This window comes from Leuciscus leuciscus (assembly GCF_965113295.1).
Source record: "Leuciscus leuciscus genome assembly, chromosome: 15".
Taxonomy (NCBI): domain Eukaryota; kingdom Metazoa; phylum Chordata; class Actinopteri; order Cypriniformes; family Leuciscidae; genus Leuciscus; species Leuciscus leuciscus.
Window position 1 is genome coordinate 41630803 of NC_138739.1, and position 13581 is coordinate 41644383.

General features: G+C 38.8%; 2 protein-coding genes across 6 annotated transcripts in view; one reads left to right on the plus strand and one right to left on the minus strand.

The window, feature by feature from the left end:
- Window positions 1-12464, plus strand: part of LOC309476633 (uncharacterized protein) — a 41882-nt gene extending 29418 nt beyond the window's left edge. The window contains exon 2 of the mRNA XM_082139766.1: window positions 10517-12464. The gene's annotated coding sequence lies outside the window, so the exon portion shown is untranslated. The remainder of the gene's footprint in view (window positions 1-10516) is intronic.
- The window catches only part of kcnh1b (potassium voltage-gated channel, subfamily H (eag-related), member 1b), a 67304-nt gene that overhangs the window by 26381 nt on the left and 27342 nt on the right, over window positions 1-13581 (minus strand). For all 5 annotated transcript variants that reach the window (XR_014198297.1, XR_014198298.1, XM_082139718.1 and 2 more), the window contains exons 8-10: window positions 5642-5841; window positions 5107-5359; window positions 1867-2063 (exon numbers count right to left, since the gene is read on the minus strand). Coding sequence is in view for 3 of the 5 variants with exons in the window: in XM_082139718.1 (XP_081995844.1) it covers window positions 1867-2063; window positions 5107-5359; window positions 5642-5841 (650 nt within the window). In the remaining 2 variants the exon portion in view is untranslated. The remainder of the gene's footprint in view (window positions 1-1866; window positions 2064-5106; window positions 5360-5641; window positions 5842-13581) is intronic.

Consider the following 13581-nt stretch of genomic DNA (forward strand, 5'->3'; position numbering starts at 1 on the left):
TGCGCCAGTGATGATATTAATAAAAAAGCTGTCAACATCGTTCTAGGAAGAGGAAACATAATAACTAAATGAATGAAAGTCATTCCTGTGTACAATAAATCACAAAGCTTCAGGAAGTTTGTTCATTCAAATGAGATTCATTAAAGGGGTGGTATAATGCCCTTTTCACAAGATGTAAAATATATCTATGATGTCCCCAGAGTGTGTGTGTGAAGTTTTAGCGCAAAATACCCCACAGATATTTTTATATAGCAAGTTAAATTTGTCACTTTTTGAGGGTTTGCAAAAACGCACCGTTTTGTGCCTGGCCCTTTAAATGCAAATGAGCTGCTGCAGAGGGCGGGGTTTCAAGAGCTCGTGTCTGTTAGCAGCTGCTGTTACCTCACGCAAATGACAGAAACTGTTCTGCCTTTAATGTTAAACGGAGTTAGATAAGGCTGGAGAGACTCAAGAAGAAGTGACAACATGTAGAATGCAACAGGACGTCTCTGAATGGTTAGTTGATGAATTTATGTCGCTGATGTGGAGTTAACTATCGTCAATTAGGATATTCTGTCATGATAAATCTATAAATTGCTCATATATGAACTGTTGTGAGATGCACACAGAGTGACTTTCTATTGCATGTGAAAAGATGGATGCTAAAGTTTGAGCTGACTCACAAATGTACTCTTATACAACAACTTTTCCTCTTCTCAACATGGACTGCGTGTTCCCGGGGGCGGGGTTTATGTAAATTCTAGGGTTAGTGATGTCACTAACCCGAGAGGAATGTCCTGTAGTCCCAACCAGCCGTTTGTTGTAGTCCTTTTCTTTAAAAGCAAATATCTCCCTTTGCTTTGAACTTTGAGCGTTGTAACTTTGCAGATGTTGTTTATGCTCAAACAGCAACATTACACACTAACTAAAGTTAGAAAAGTCAAATCACACTCAACCACCCCTTTAAAATAAAGAGGTTAGGTCACTTGTACATTTCAGAGATGTGTGAACAGGGCCTTTGAGAAATATCAGGAAATTAGTCAGGCAAACTTTCCAAGATAAGAAGTTATAACTTAACCAGTAAATTACCGTTATGATGCTTGTGTGAACTAGGTAAAAAGGGCCATTCACAACATGGATGATAACTATAATAATAACACTAAAGGTATATTTAAAAAAAATGGTTCTACATGTAAAAGAATAGCAAGTCCACAGCACATCTATAACGATAATGACACAGCGGAACGATAACATTGGAATCACTTTCACAACAATTCTTTCCAGATGATGAATGATAAAATAGAGTCTCTTTCAATGAGAATTACACTTCATATTCTTATATAAAGCAGCTCTGCAGCATGTTCATGGTTTTATTTACAGACAGGGCCTAAAACTAACTTTTTTGCCACACCTGCCAGTGGCCGGTGACTTAAAGTCCCCCTGTAGTCAGTAATTTCATCCTTTAAAACTCATCTTTGATCACCAAAATTACATATTTAAAAGTTTTTTCCTTAAAATAACAAAACATCCAAAATGAGTAGGTTGGGAAACTGCTCTAACAAGAGAATTCTCATTTGGAACTCTGGGGAACTCATTTGGAACTCTGGGAAACTCATTGAAACTCTGGGAAACTCATTGAAACTCTGGGAAACTCATTGAAACTCTGGGGAACTCATTTGGAACTCTGGGGAACTCATTTGGAACTCTGGGGAACTCATTTGGAACTCTGGGGAACTCATTTGGAACTCTCGGGAACTCATTTGGAACTCTCGGGAACTCATTTGGAACTCTCGGGAACTCATTTGGAACTCTCGGGAACTCATTTGGAACTCTGGGGAACTCATTTGGAACTTTTCATTTTTCATGTGAAGTGGTCTAGGCACTCACCCTTTTCCTCAGGTTGTAGGTTAACACCAGATTGCGTGAGAAGTGGCCGGCGAAGGCTGCATAGAATTCCAGAACCTTCTGCAAGGCATCCCGCTTGATGATGTGAAGATCGCAGTAGGTCAGTGCACGAACGTTGGCACAAGCCTGAGCTAAATTCACCTCTTTCCAGAACACATCCCCGAACACGTCTCCCTTTCCTGAGAGAAAAAAGAGAGAGGGGGACATTGAAAAATGAATTCCATTAGGCTTTCTAATACTTTCAGGGGAATGTCCCGGATTCGTGTATATAGGTGCACATTTTCACGGATCACAGGAAACTCAATATGCACTTCAGGATAAAACTGGTCAGGTTGAGAATGTCATTTCAGGGGAACATTAAATTAATTCATGCATATAAATAAGATCCACAGTAAAGTAAAAGAGTAAAGGTATGGTCACATTTACCATTGTGAATTTTAGCAGGCAAAAACCATGCAGATTTTGCAAAGGGTTGAAAGTAACATGAATTTGCAGTATTGAACAACAGAAAACTGCTTGGTTTGAAAATGACTTCTTAGTGAGTTGTGCTTCATACATCGCTACACTAATGATGATAGACAAGGGACTTTTTTGCCCATGCAATTATGCCTGAAATGTTGCTGACGTGACCACAGATTAACATCATGTTTACACTTGTGGCGACCACCAGTGCCACACCATGTCGGATATCATTTATTCCAAAAAGGAAATGCCTCATTTTGTTCCAAATGTGTAAGACTATACTGAGAAATGTCTTCGTGTTTTTAGTGGAAGTCAATGGGCTACAATGCTTTCTTCAAAATATATTCTCCTGTGTTCCACAGAAGAAAGAATTTTTTAGAACAACAATAGATTGCTCGATATCTGTAGCTCAAATGTAATTTTGTTTTTAAATATCCTATTCCAGAACAAGCAAACCGATCCATTTTTGACAAGGCTTCCACTGTGCTTTCATACAAAATTTACAATCTTTAACTCTTTAAAATACATTCACACAGCGCTTCACACTAGAGCAGATCTCATCCCCACAGACGACTCTGCTTTGTTTCTCACCCTGCAATGACAGATTTACACCTCCAGTGAAACGACACACTCTGCTAGAGACCTGTCCCGCACGGGCTGCAGTGCAAATATTTATCTCAGCGTAAAACTGGACACCAGATCTTTCTCTGCAGTGCAGAGAGCTTCTCGTGCTGCCTTAAGCTTATGAGAGGCATTTGGTAATAAAAAAAGCAAGCATTGCTATTATTATTGCTTATGCTTGACCTTATTTAATCTTCCTAACTCATTCAAAAACTGACACAATGCCTTTTGCATTCCTGGGTCAGTTTTGACCCGGTAGAATGTGAGCTTTTAAAAACAGTCATAACTTAATTTTTGTTTTAGCTAAAACCATGTTGTATCTGATCAATAACTTCTCATCAATTAATTAATGTGCTGAAATTTAAGTCACACTTCATATTACAGGTCTTTAACTACTAGCCTATGTACTCAAGTAAAAATAATTGTTAGTACAATGTATAATTGTGTTGTTTTATTGCAAAACACTTGTGCAAAACTCATCCCATGTAGATCTTTGCCCATTACCCTGTTTAACGCATTCTGACAGCTAACTTCATGTGCAAGCCTTGTGCACATGTAATGGAAAAACATGTCATTTAAAATCTCATGAAAAACACAGTTTTCTTTCATTGTCTAGTTTTTAGAATGGGCCTTTTCATCGAATGTTGTGCATTGTTGAATCAATGTGGTTCAAACGACAGAGTTGCGACTATTTTACTACAATTTCAGGAAACAGTCTTGACTAGTTGGTTAGTTTCTCAAACAGTGCATTGTACTATAGTAGTTAATCAGCGAGTTACATTTTTGTACGATTAACACACACCAAATTGGATCTTGTTACATGCATGTAAACAGCAAAACATTTGTTGTATAATATTTTGTGTTGGCAGCAATTTGGACCCCTGTTAAATGTGGTTCTAATTCCAATATATATATATATATCTGACATCGAGACCCCATTTACAGATATTAAGATCGGTAAAGTGTTATGCTTAAACAGGGTCCAAAATAGTTTTGTGATGCAATCTACAACTAAACATTCTTATCTGAAAGTGGTGACACAGGTTACACTGACAAAAAAATGGTAACCTAAAAATCTAAATTTAGCCAAAAATATCACTTAACATAACTGAATAAACATTTGTTGGATAAGATTGTAATCTTAATGTAAAGCCTATGTAAAGCCGCTTTTGGAACAATCTGCACTGTTAAAAGCGCTATATAAATGAAGAATAGATCTAAATACATCCATTTATACCAAATATATAAATACATTTTATTGGTTAAATCGGGTAGAAATAGCTCTTTAACCTAACAATTGTAAGTTACCACTTTTTACAGGGTAGAAATGTTGAAAGTACTTGCTTTGACCTTTCATATAGTCACAATCTGGGGTGCGTTTCCCAAAAGCATCGTTAGCCAACTATAGTTGCAAGTTCCGTCGTTATCAGTATAGTTCAACGAGTCTGTGTTTCCCGAAACCATAGTTTAAACGAACATTCGCAAACAGCATCGCAAAGTTGTGTGTTTGGAACGACAGCTCTCGACCTGTGGTTAGAAGCATAGTTTCTAGTTTGCATGACATGTGGACTTAATAAATCCTTATCTTGAGCAAAATAATCAAGCTAACATTCAGTACAATCTATATCTTTTATTTAGAATTGATACAAATATCATTTATGTCTTTTAGTTTGTCAAGATATTTAATGCACCGTTTTTGAAGAGTGTGAATGTGCTCTAGTGTGTAAGAACGAGCCTATGATTGAGTCTGGAAAGTCCTCAGATGCCATTTCCATAATTTATAGCAAACAACCTGGCATTAATCCGATCTCAAACAGATTCATTAAAAGTAGTTATTACTCCAAAACCTGTGTGTCATCATTAAGCAACATGGTTGAACGACAACTTTGCAACAATACAGTTTCGGGAAACAGTCGTGACTAGCTAGTGATTTCTTCAACAATGCATCGTACTATAGTAGTGAAGCACTGAGTTACAGCGTTGTATGGGAAACACACTCCAGTTTGATTTAGTTAGGAACCGTATGAAACAGAGGAATGAAACAGTGCTAAACCACACAACACTGACCAAAATTGGCATGAAACAAGTGGAAAACACAGAATGAATCTGCTTAATTTAGGTGAGAAATATTATACTCACCCAAAATAGCAACGACTTCATCGTCCTGGATGACCTCCAAAGACCCTGACACCACAAAGCAGAGGCTGTCGACGCTCTCGCCGGCGTGGTAGATGAGGTCGCCCGGGGCGCAGTGGATGGTCTGAAACTCCATGGCAAGGGCTCGCAAACAGCCGTCGCTGGCCAGACGGAAAGCCGGATGTTCTTTGAACACCTTCCGGTTGAGATGAACGCAGATGTCTGCTCGCATGTCTTTGGGGCAAATCTGCAACACCTGCCGAGAAAAATACACATCCTTTGCTTAGAGTTATGCTAAAACAAAAACTGGAGGTTGTCCAAGCCTTTCACTAATAATTCATGAGATTTCGAGAAGCTGTTCAAAGCCTTACGTAACACGTGAGCTAGACTGTGATCTTAAACATTAGAGGGACATCATTCACACATGCTACGGATGTTATGGCAAAGACAGAAGAAATGACTTTAAAAATGAATGAAGAAAATAAGCTCCCTGGATATAGATCGAGATCTTCTGTCTGCGAGACTCTGCGCCAAGTACCTTTTCAGTGTCAATTCCTCTGGACATGGACCATGTGGAGACGATATAGTCCATGACCCGCTCACTGAGGCCCTTGGGAACCTGGTAGAGCTTCAGGAAGTCTCTCACGCTGTTCAACATCTCATGGTAGCGGTTGGTGTTGGCATACATTTGCTGGAAGATGGTGGTTACATTACCAAAAATGGTGGCATAGAGGAGAGCTGAAAGAAAGAGACACTGGGTTAACCTGGCTCTGGAGTAACAAAGAGAGAGCTACAAATAAAGTGGTTTGGTAGATGCTCTTTAGTTTGAGTAGTTTGTCAGATTCAAACAATTCAGTTGGAGTTTACGTCTATGTCTCAGAATCTATTGAGTACAGTTGGTTCTCTGCTTTTTACATTACCACACAAAATTCCACTTTATATTAGGCGTCATATGTGATAACATTTAAAATTAGTAATTTGATATTATGCATTTATGGTGTATAAACATATAATAATAAACATCCCTCTCAGTAAGTGGTGACACAGATGGATTCTACAGCGGATGCAGTGTGTTTAAACTGTCTTGTTTAGTTTCTAGTCTTATGCTACGTTCACACCGGACGCGAATAGCGCGTCAAATTCGCGCCTGCCGCGTCTAGTTTGACGCTTGACCACTTTGTGTTAATTCGCGTGTCAAGAGCGAAATTGACGCGCGTAAAAACAAAAGATTGAAGCAAAATTTACGCGCGTCAGAGGCGAAAGTTTCGAAACCCGTTGGCGGCCATCTTTTTTAGATGTTTATCGAGCATTAGCATTAGCATTAATCGAGAGAGTCACCGCTCGTATATGCTCTGGAGAGCAGAAACAGCTGCGTAGGGGACATCGTCGCTGTACTCGGGTCCACCAGACCCTCCAGAGGGTTTCAGGAGTTTCACAATTTGCTCCAGGAGCTAGGTTTGGTGGACCTAACGGTGAGGACGCTGACGAGGACAGCGTAGGCCGTATAAGGCCTCGGCCTCGAGTGGTCTATGCCTGTCGAGCCCGCGCTCTACAGCCCGGCGCGAGGTTCACCCTCGCCCGCACCCACCTAATCTGTCATTTATTTTTGTTTTGATAATAAATGGAGCCAGCCTCCAAAAGTGAAACCTGTCCTGTGATTTTTGTTTTTATACACTAAATTGTGTTTGTTGTCTTTACATTAGAATAATAATGTTTCATATAATCTAGAATAGATATGGAATAAATAGCATTCAATACAAAATTAGTATCTCTCATATATTGAAATCGAGTTTTTATGTGAAAGATTTGCTTTGTTGTGCATTTTAGTCATATTACAAAATAATTTATTGAGGCCAAACATAAAATAACATTATAAACTGTCACTTCACCACGTGACAGCAGCAAGCAGGCTCCTGATTGGTTAACGCGGCGCGAATTGACGCAGAAGTTCAGATTTTTCAACTCGGGCGGCAGACGCGAATTTGCGTCAAACGCGTGAATGCACAAATAGCACTAATAAAATAATTCGCGCGTAGCGCTTAACGCGCCAGACGCTCAATTCTCGCTATTCGCGCAAACTTGACGCTCGAATGAGGCGTATTCGCGTCTACCGCGCCGCGCTCTACGCCTCATTCACGCCGCAGGATTTTTTTACGCGCGTAACGCGTCTTTGCATTGACTTAACATTGAAATCACTCGCGCCTGACGCGCTATTCGCACCATTAGGTTTCAATGTCTCTGTTTTGCCTTAGTTCTGGTCGCTCATTAGTTGTCTGATTAGTGTCACCTGTTCCCGGTTCTGTTAATTATTCTCCCTTGTGTATTCAAGCCTTCAGTTTTCCTCTGTTGTGTTAATCGTTATGTGGTTTGTTATGTTGTATTGCTTCATCTCCGCACATTTCCCTAAATTGCAAGATAACCCTGAATAGCACCATGTTATGAAATATGTCAGTTTTTAGAGGTCAGACTAAAGACAGTTGTAAGTTATACATTCATTAAAGGACAAGAAGCTACATAAAGTTCATGGCGTAAATTTGTAAGGAGCTTGTTCATCTAATCCGGTGATCCATGGAGTATATTACCAGCGTCTTAGCTTACCATGCTTAGATGAAGTTGCTCAAGCATCACTTCTCCTCCACTTCTCTACCTTAAGCCTAAATTCATCTGTCTATATATTTCTCTGAGGAGGGTATCTGAAAGCTCCATCTCAATTGAAGAGCAAACTTATAACCATGGACAGCAAACCAAATCTGTTTACCTATATCATGCCGTATGATTATATGGTAAAGCAAACTCGTGAATCTGTGTTAAAGAGAGGTTGATGTGAACTTCCTACCGTAATTTTTTTTTTAAATAAGAGAACCTTTAAAACTTCCCCAGAAATTGAGGACACTACTATGCATGGTTGAAGCAGAAATCAAAGGTCAGGTGCACATGCAAGTTATTCAACATAACACTGTCCATCTTTTTGAACCATCATGGCCTTTCTGCCATCAAATGAACACTCAAGATATTTCAGACTGTAGGCAGTGATTGACCCATCGGTAAGCCCCTCCACTTGAACGCAGATCAGGCAATGGCAGTTGAGTATCAGTTGCACGGGGAACTTAGATATCTTTAGGTTTCAGCGCCATAGAGAAACATGGGAAGATCCGAAGCTCTCATCGGTTATGCTACAAAAAAAAATGGTAAAACAATGTGCCTGTGGAACTTGTAACACTGATTCCAGGTATCCTGAGAGGATGAGCAATGGAATTTGTTTTATTCCATTTCCTAAACCCAAACCAGACAGAGCAAAGTGTCTGCTTTGGATTAAGTGTATTAATCCAGTGATGTTGGCGCAGTAACTTGGTTCCCTAAGGATACAACCCCAATCCCAATGAAGACGAAAACCTTCATTTTCTGGTTCTCACACTCTCATTAAGTTACAATTAAAGTTAGTGAGTCCATGCTAACATACAAACCTAAAGAGCTAACTGTTCTCACGTCATGGCCACAGACTGGCCTACAATTCAGTGGCTCTCCATATTAAACTGGTTAAATGTAAATAATTTTTACATTATAAAAATTTAATTATTGCGCTACATGAACGGTGTTGATCCTGGATGTTGTTCATCTGCGATCGTGATGACCGTAACATGAGGCTTCTCCCGCTTGCATTGTGATCTGTAAACCCTCGCTTGCAAATTAATCTTGTTACCCACCATATTTATTTTTAAATCTTTTATATATCCCTCAATGGCATATTGAAGTCCCACATGAATGCTTCTCAACGAGAGTTAAGTCAAGTCAAGTCACCTTCATTAAAGGTGAACCAAGTAACTTTTTTTTACCTTAACTGAACAGCTTCGGAGTCATTGGAATGGTTATATTACTTATTTCGGGTTGAATGGTGGTCGTTTCGCACCCCCCTGGTGCCCGTGAGCGGAAAATACGCACTTGCAACTTTGAGCCGGCGGGCCGCCGGCCGCTGCGTCAGGAAGTCTCGCGTGATATCAGGTCTCGCGATGTAAACAATTGCTTTACGGCCAGAAGAAATCTGCTAAAATGCTGTCATTATTGCGCTCCCTCACGCTGTCCGAACCCGAATGAAGAAGACGTTTTAAAGAATGTCCCATCTGCTTTGATGTCGTTGATCTATAGCCTCTGGTGTCTGAGAATCACCAACGAGTTTTTACAACAGTGTTGTCAAATATCTATTCCGAAGCTGTGGGGGGAGCTCTAGAGAGAAACCTGCGAGCAAAAAGCGAGAATACAGCGAAGAAATCCCGAAGCTACTGAGTGCTGCTTTAATATAGCGCTTTTAACAATATGGACTGTTTCAAAGCAGCTTTACAGTGATAATAGGAGATTAAAGTAACAGAGATTGTTTTGGCTTTACAGCAGCTCTAGAATAAAGTTATTGTCCAGCTAAAGTTAGTTTGATTGATTCACTTCCGTTGCAAAGATCATTAGTTTTAGAGAGGTTGTCCTTCTGTGTCCAAAATTGATCAAAAACAACTTATCAACTCCGTTTGTTTGTCCGAGATAGCAACAGTAACTGAGGGGGGCGGGGCTCACAATAGGTAAATTATGATGGCGTTCTCTTGTGGACTGTGTGATATCAACGAATGCCCATTCATGAAGAACATCTCAAATCTGCCACTCAGGTTGTAATATCGTCTCTGTAGGCAATTGACATCATGCACGTCCTGGTCAAGGACACACAGCAAGGTTGTAACCTCAGAAACAAGACACTTGCTTGCTCTGCAACCCACTGAACCTCTGACAGTAAGGATCTCCACTGCTACAGCTGCTGATGTCTTCTTCAGGTCCATTAGTATGTCATTTAGGCAACAGTATTGATCACAGTCCAGACTGAAGCGGCTCTAAACCAGATGAAATGATCAGCCTCAGCATGTCCAGCTGTATGTGTGTACAATCTCCCTGATGGGGCAATGCACATGTGCTGGAAAAGATTTACACAAAAGCCTTAAATGGGTGGTATGATGCCCTTTTCACAAGATGTAAAATAAGTCTCTGATGTCCCCAGTGTATGTGAAGTTTTAGCTCAAAATACCCCACAGATATTTTTATATAGCATGTTAAAATTGTCACTTTTTGCACCGTTTTTGTGTCTGTCCCTTTAAATGCAAATGAGCTGCTGCTCCCGGCACAGGGGGGCGGAGCTTCAAGAGCTTGTGTCCTTTTACCTCACACAAACATGCACTGAAAATTTCAAAAACTTTTAGCCTTTCATGTTCAAACCGGAGTCAGAAAGATGGAGAGACTCAAGAAGAAGTGACAACATGTAGAAGCAACAGGACATTTCTGAATGGTTAGTTGATGAATTTATGTAGCTTATGTGTAGTTACAGTATCTTCTAGTCATTGATTAGCATATTCTGTCATGATAATCTATAAATCGTGTTCAGGGGGCGGGTTTATGTAAATTCTAGGGTTGGTGATGTCACTAACCCGGGAGGAATGTCGTGTAGACTCTACCAGCCTTTTGTTGTAGTCCTTAAAAAGTGATTTCTGTAAAAGCAAATATCTCCCTTTGCTTTGAACTTTGAGCGTTGTAACTTTGCAGATGTTGTTTATTCTCAAACAGCAACATTACACACTAACTAAAGTTAGAAAAGTGAAATCATAATCAACAACCCCTTTCATTTTAGAGGGAATCATCTACGTAGAACCACTGGCTCGCGATAGACGGTGTTATTCAGTACAAAAAATAAATAATAATAAATGGTTAGCCTTCGCCTGCATCTCACAACTGGTCTTAATGGCCATGACATGTCGTTCTTGAATATCGTCACTGCAGACAAACACAGTTTTTGAGACCTCGTGTCTCTCTCCATCAGCATTACGGCTACTTTACAGCCCTGCTTTATTGGATCAGTTACATTTCAGGCAATTGGCGATTCCCGGTCAGCGCTTTTCCACCAGCCCGTCACCCTCTGTCGCCCTCCGAGGCTCCCGCTCCCCAGAGGGCACATTAATCAATCCCAGATCTGCATGTGCAGAACGATAACCATGATACAGATCTGGTGAAGGGGAAATATCCCGGTGGGATTTCAGGCAGTGGATAGATGATTTATTATCAGTGATGGGTGTCTATACTTTTCAATTTATACTTATCGAGTTATATTTGCATTGCAATCAGCGGGAAAGACTGCTTTACTGTCGCATGTAAAGAGAGCGGCATGAACAAACATAAAGTAATGCAAAAATACTGAGTCAAAATGAGATTGTTATTAAGTTGTTATTAAGGAGACACAACATTTTAGTTGTTTACAGTTGCTATGCAATGTCAAATCTTGCAACTATAATCTTACATATTGCTTGGATTCATATCCTATTACAATAACAAAATAATATCTTATATATTGTAAGATATTTAATTTAAAAGTGTAAATTCTGAGTAATTTGCATGTAAAATGAACCTCTCCTCCAGATTCACAAATGCTTTATAAACTTCATATTTGCAACAGTTGTATCATGTTATCAAGTGTATGTTTATGAATTCCTATGATTTTCACATATGGTGGGCAGAAAGAGTCTGAGAAAGAATCTGTCACCAGGACAAGGGGACGTGTTCGTCACACAGTCTAAAAGAGGACACACACTAATACAGCCGTGATGACAGCACTCAGAGACGGAGATCAATTTCACGCAAAAGCCTGAGTGAATGTTGTAGAGATCAGTGGGGGACAGTATATACTTAAGCACATTTTATTTGGGGAAACTTCCAGTCAGCTTTATTTATATAGCGCTTTTTACAAGACAGATTGTTTCCAATGAACTTGTTTCCAATGAACTATATTGTATATTGTTTGTATTGTTACTTGACTTTACTGTTTTTATAGTGTATAATAAGTTTTAGTATTAGAATAAAAAAGGTTGCTTATTTTCAGATCAATACATATTAAATGTCTGCAGTTTTATTTCTTATTATTGCTGACTGACTAGCATGACTAGAGCTGGCTAGAAAAATCAAATAAACATGGTCCATCGATCAGAACTGTTTTACTTTTAATAGGCATACTTAAAAATCAAGTACTTTTGTACTTTTACTCAAGTAACATTGAAAATGAGTACTTATACTTTCACTGAAGTAATATTTTATGAGGGTTTCTGTACTTTTACTCATTAGTACTTGATGTGAAATACACAGGTCCTCAAACAGCGTGTCAGAAGTATTCATCCCCCAGTGAACATCAATGGCAGCGATACATCCGAAGTTCAAGTAGCCTTACTTTCAAAGTATCAAGTAATAGACCAAAGGTACTAAATAAAATCCTCATTGTGTAAACCAGCAGAAACACTTTTTGAGCAGAAACAGAACATGCTAGATTGAAAAGAAAGAAAAAACCCTGAAGGTTTTTGAAAGACATGAAAGACATACTATTGTCTTAATAGTAAGATGGGAAAACCCAATATTTTTGCGCAGGAAAAGAGCGTATCACATGTGGAAGTATGGAAGTGAGAATGGTGCGGTAAAGCTCCAGCTGTCCAGAGGATAAAGTGAGAGTTACATCTGTCTGGCTGTAAAAATGAACTGAGAGTTTTGTGGTTGAACAGAGATAGATTCAAAGGTCTGCTTCCTCCTCATGATTTAACTAGTCATTGTTATAATGCAGCTATTGCAAAAACAGAATACTCAATGATGATAATATATGCTATTATATAGCCTCTGATTGTTCATTTCAACAACACATGGTCAATAATCTTGCCATCGCTTATTGTGCCAGTGCAAGTAAAGGTCTGCCAAAATTTAAATACTGATAAAGTACAGAAAAATGTACATTAACAAAGTAAACTATGAAGAAAAATCGATAACACTTTCTCCCCCCCCCCCCCCCCCCCCCATGCTTATAATGAATTATATCTCCATTTATACTTATTTATAAGAAAAGTATTACTTTTCTATAAATATATTTATAAAGACTCATTAAGACCTATAATGCAGAAGATGAACCATGAAGATGTGCTCATTAGCTGGTTACTACTAATGAACAATAATTCCTGTAATAAAATAATGGGAAAAAAAGCAGAAATCATTAATACAAATAGTAGATTTTTTTTAAAGTGTTACATACTAGCAAAACACTGCAACAATATTTTTTAAAGTATAATTCCAAACTGTAATATGCAATACCATGTGGCTGGGGAGATATAGATTTGAACAAATCAAAATTACCATTCATGACCTCTAATGCAAACATTAGCCATTAAAGACATAATTGATAACTAATTGGTACAGCAAACAAGTGTCTCTGGATCTATTTTATAATTAACCATTTATAAATCGGTGTATAATTATGAGCATGCACATTGAAAAAGCAAATGCATGACTTAGTTATTATAAAAATAATATAAATGCAACTATAACTGTTCTTATAATGCAGTATAAGTTAATGATTCTTTATAAATGCATTAATAGAATAGTAATACTTACGTATAAATAAGTAATGGGGTCTATGATGCATTAGAA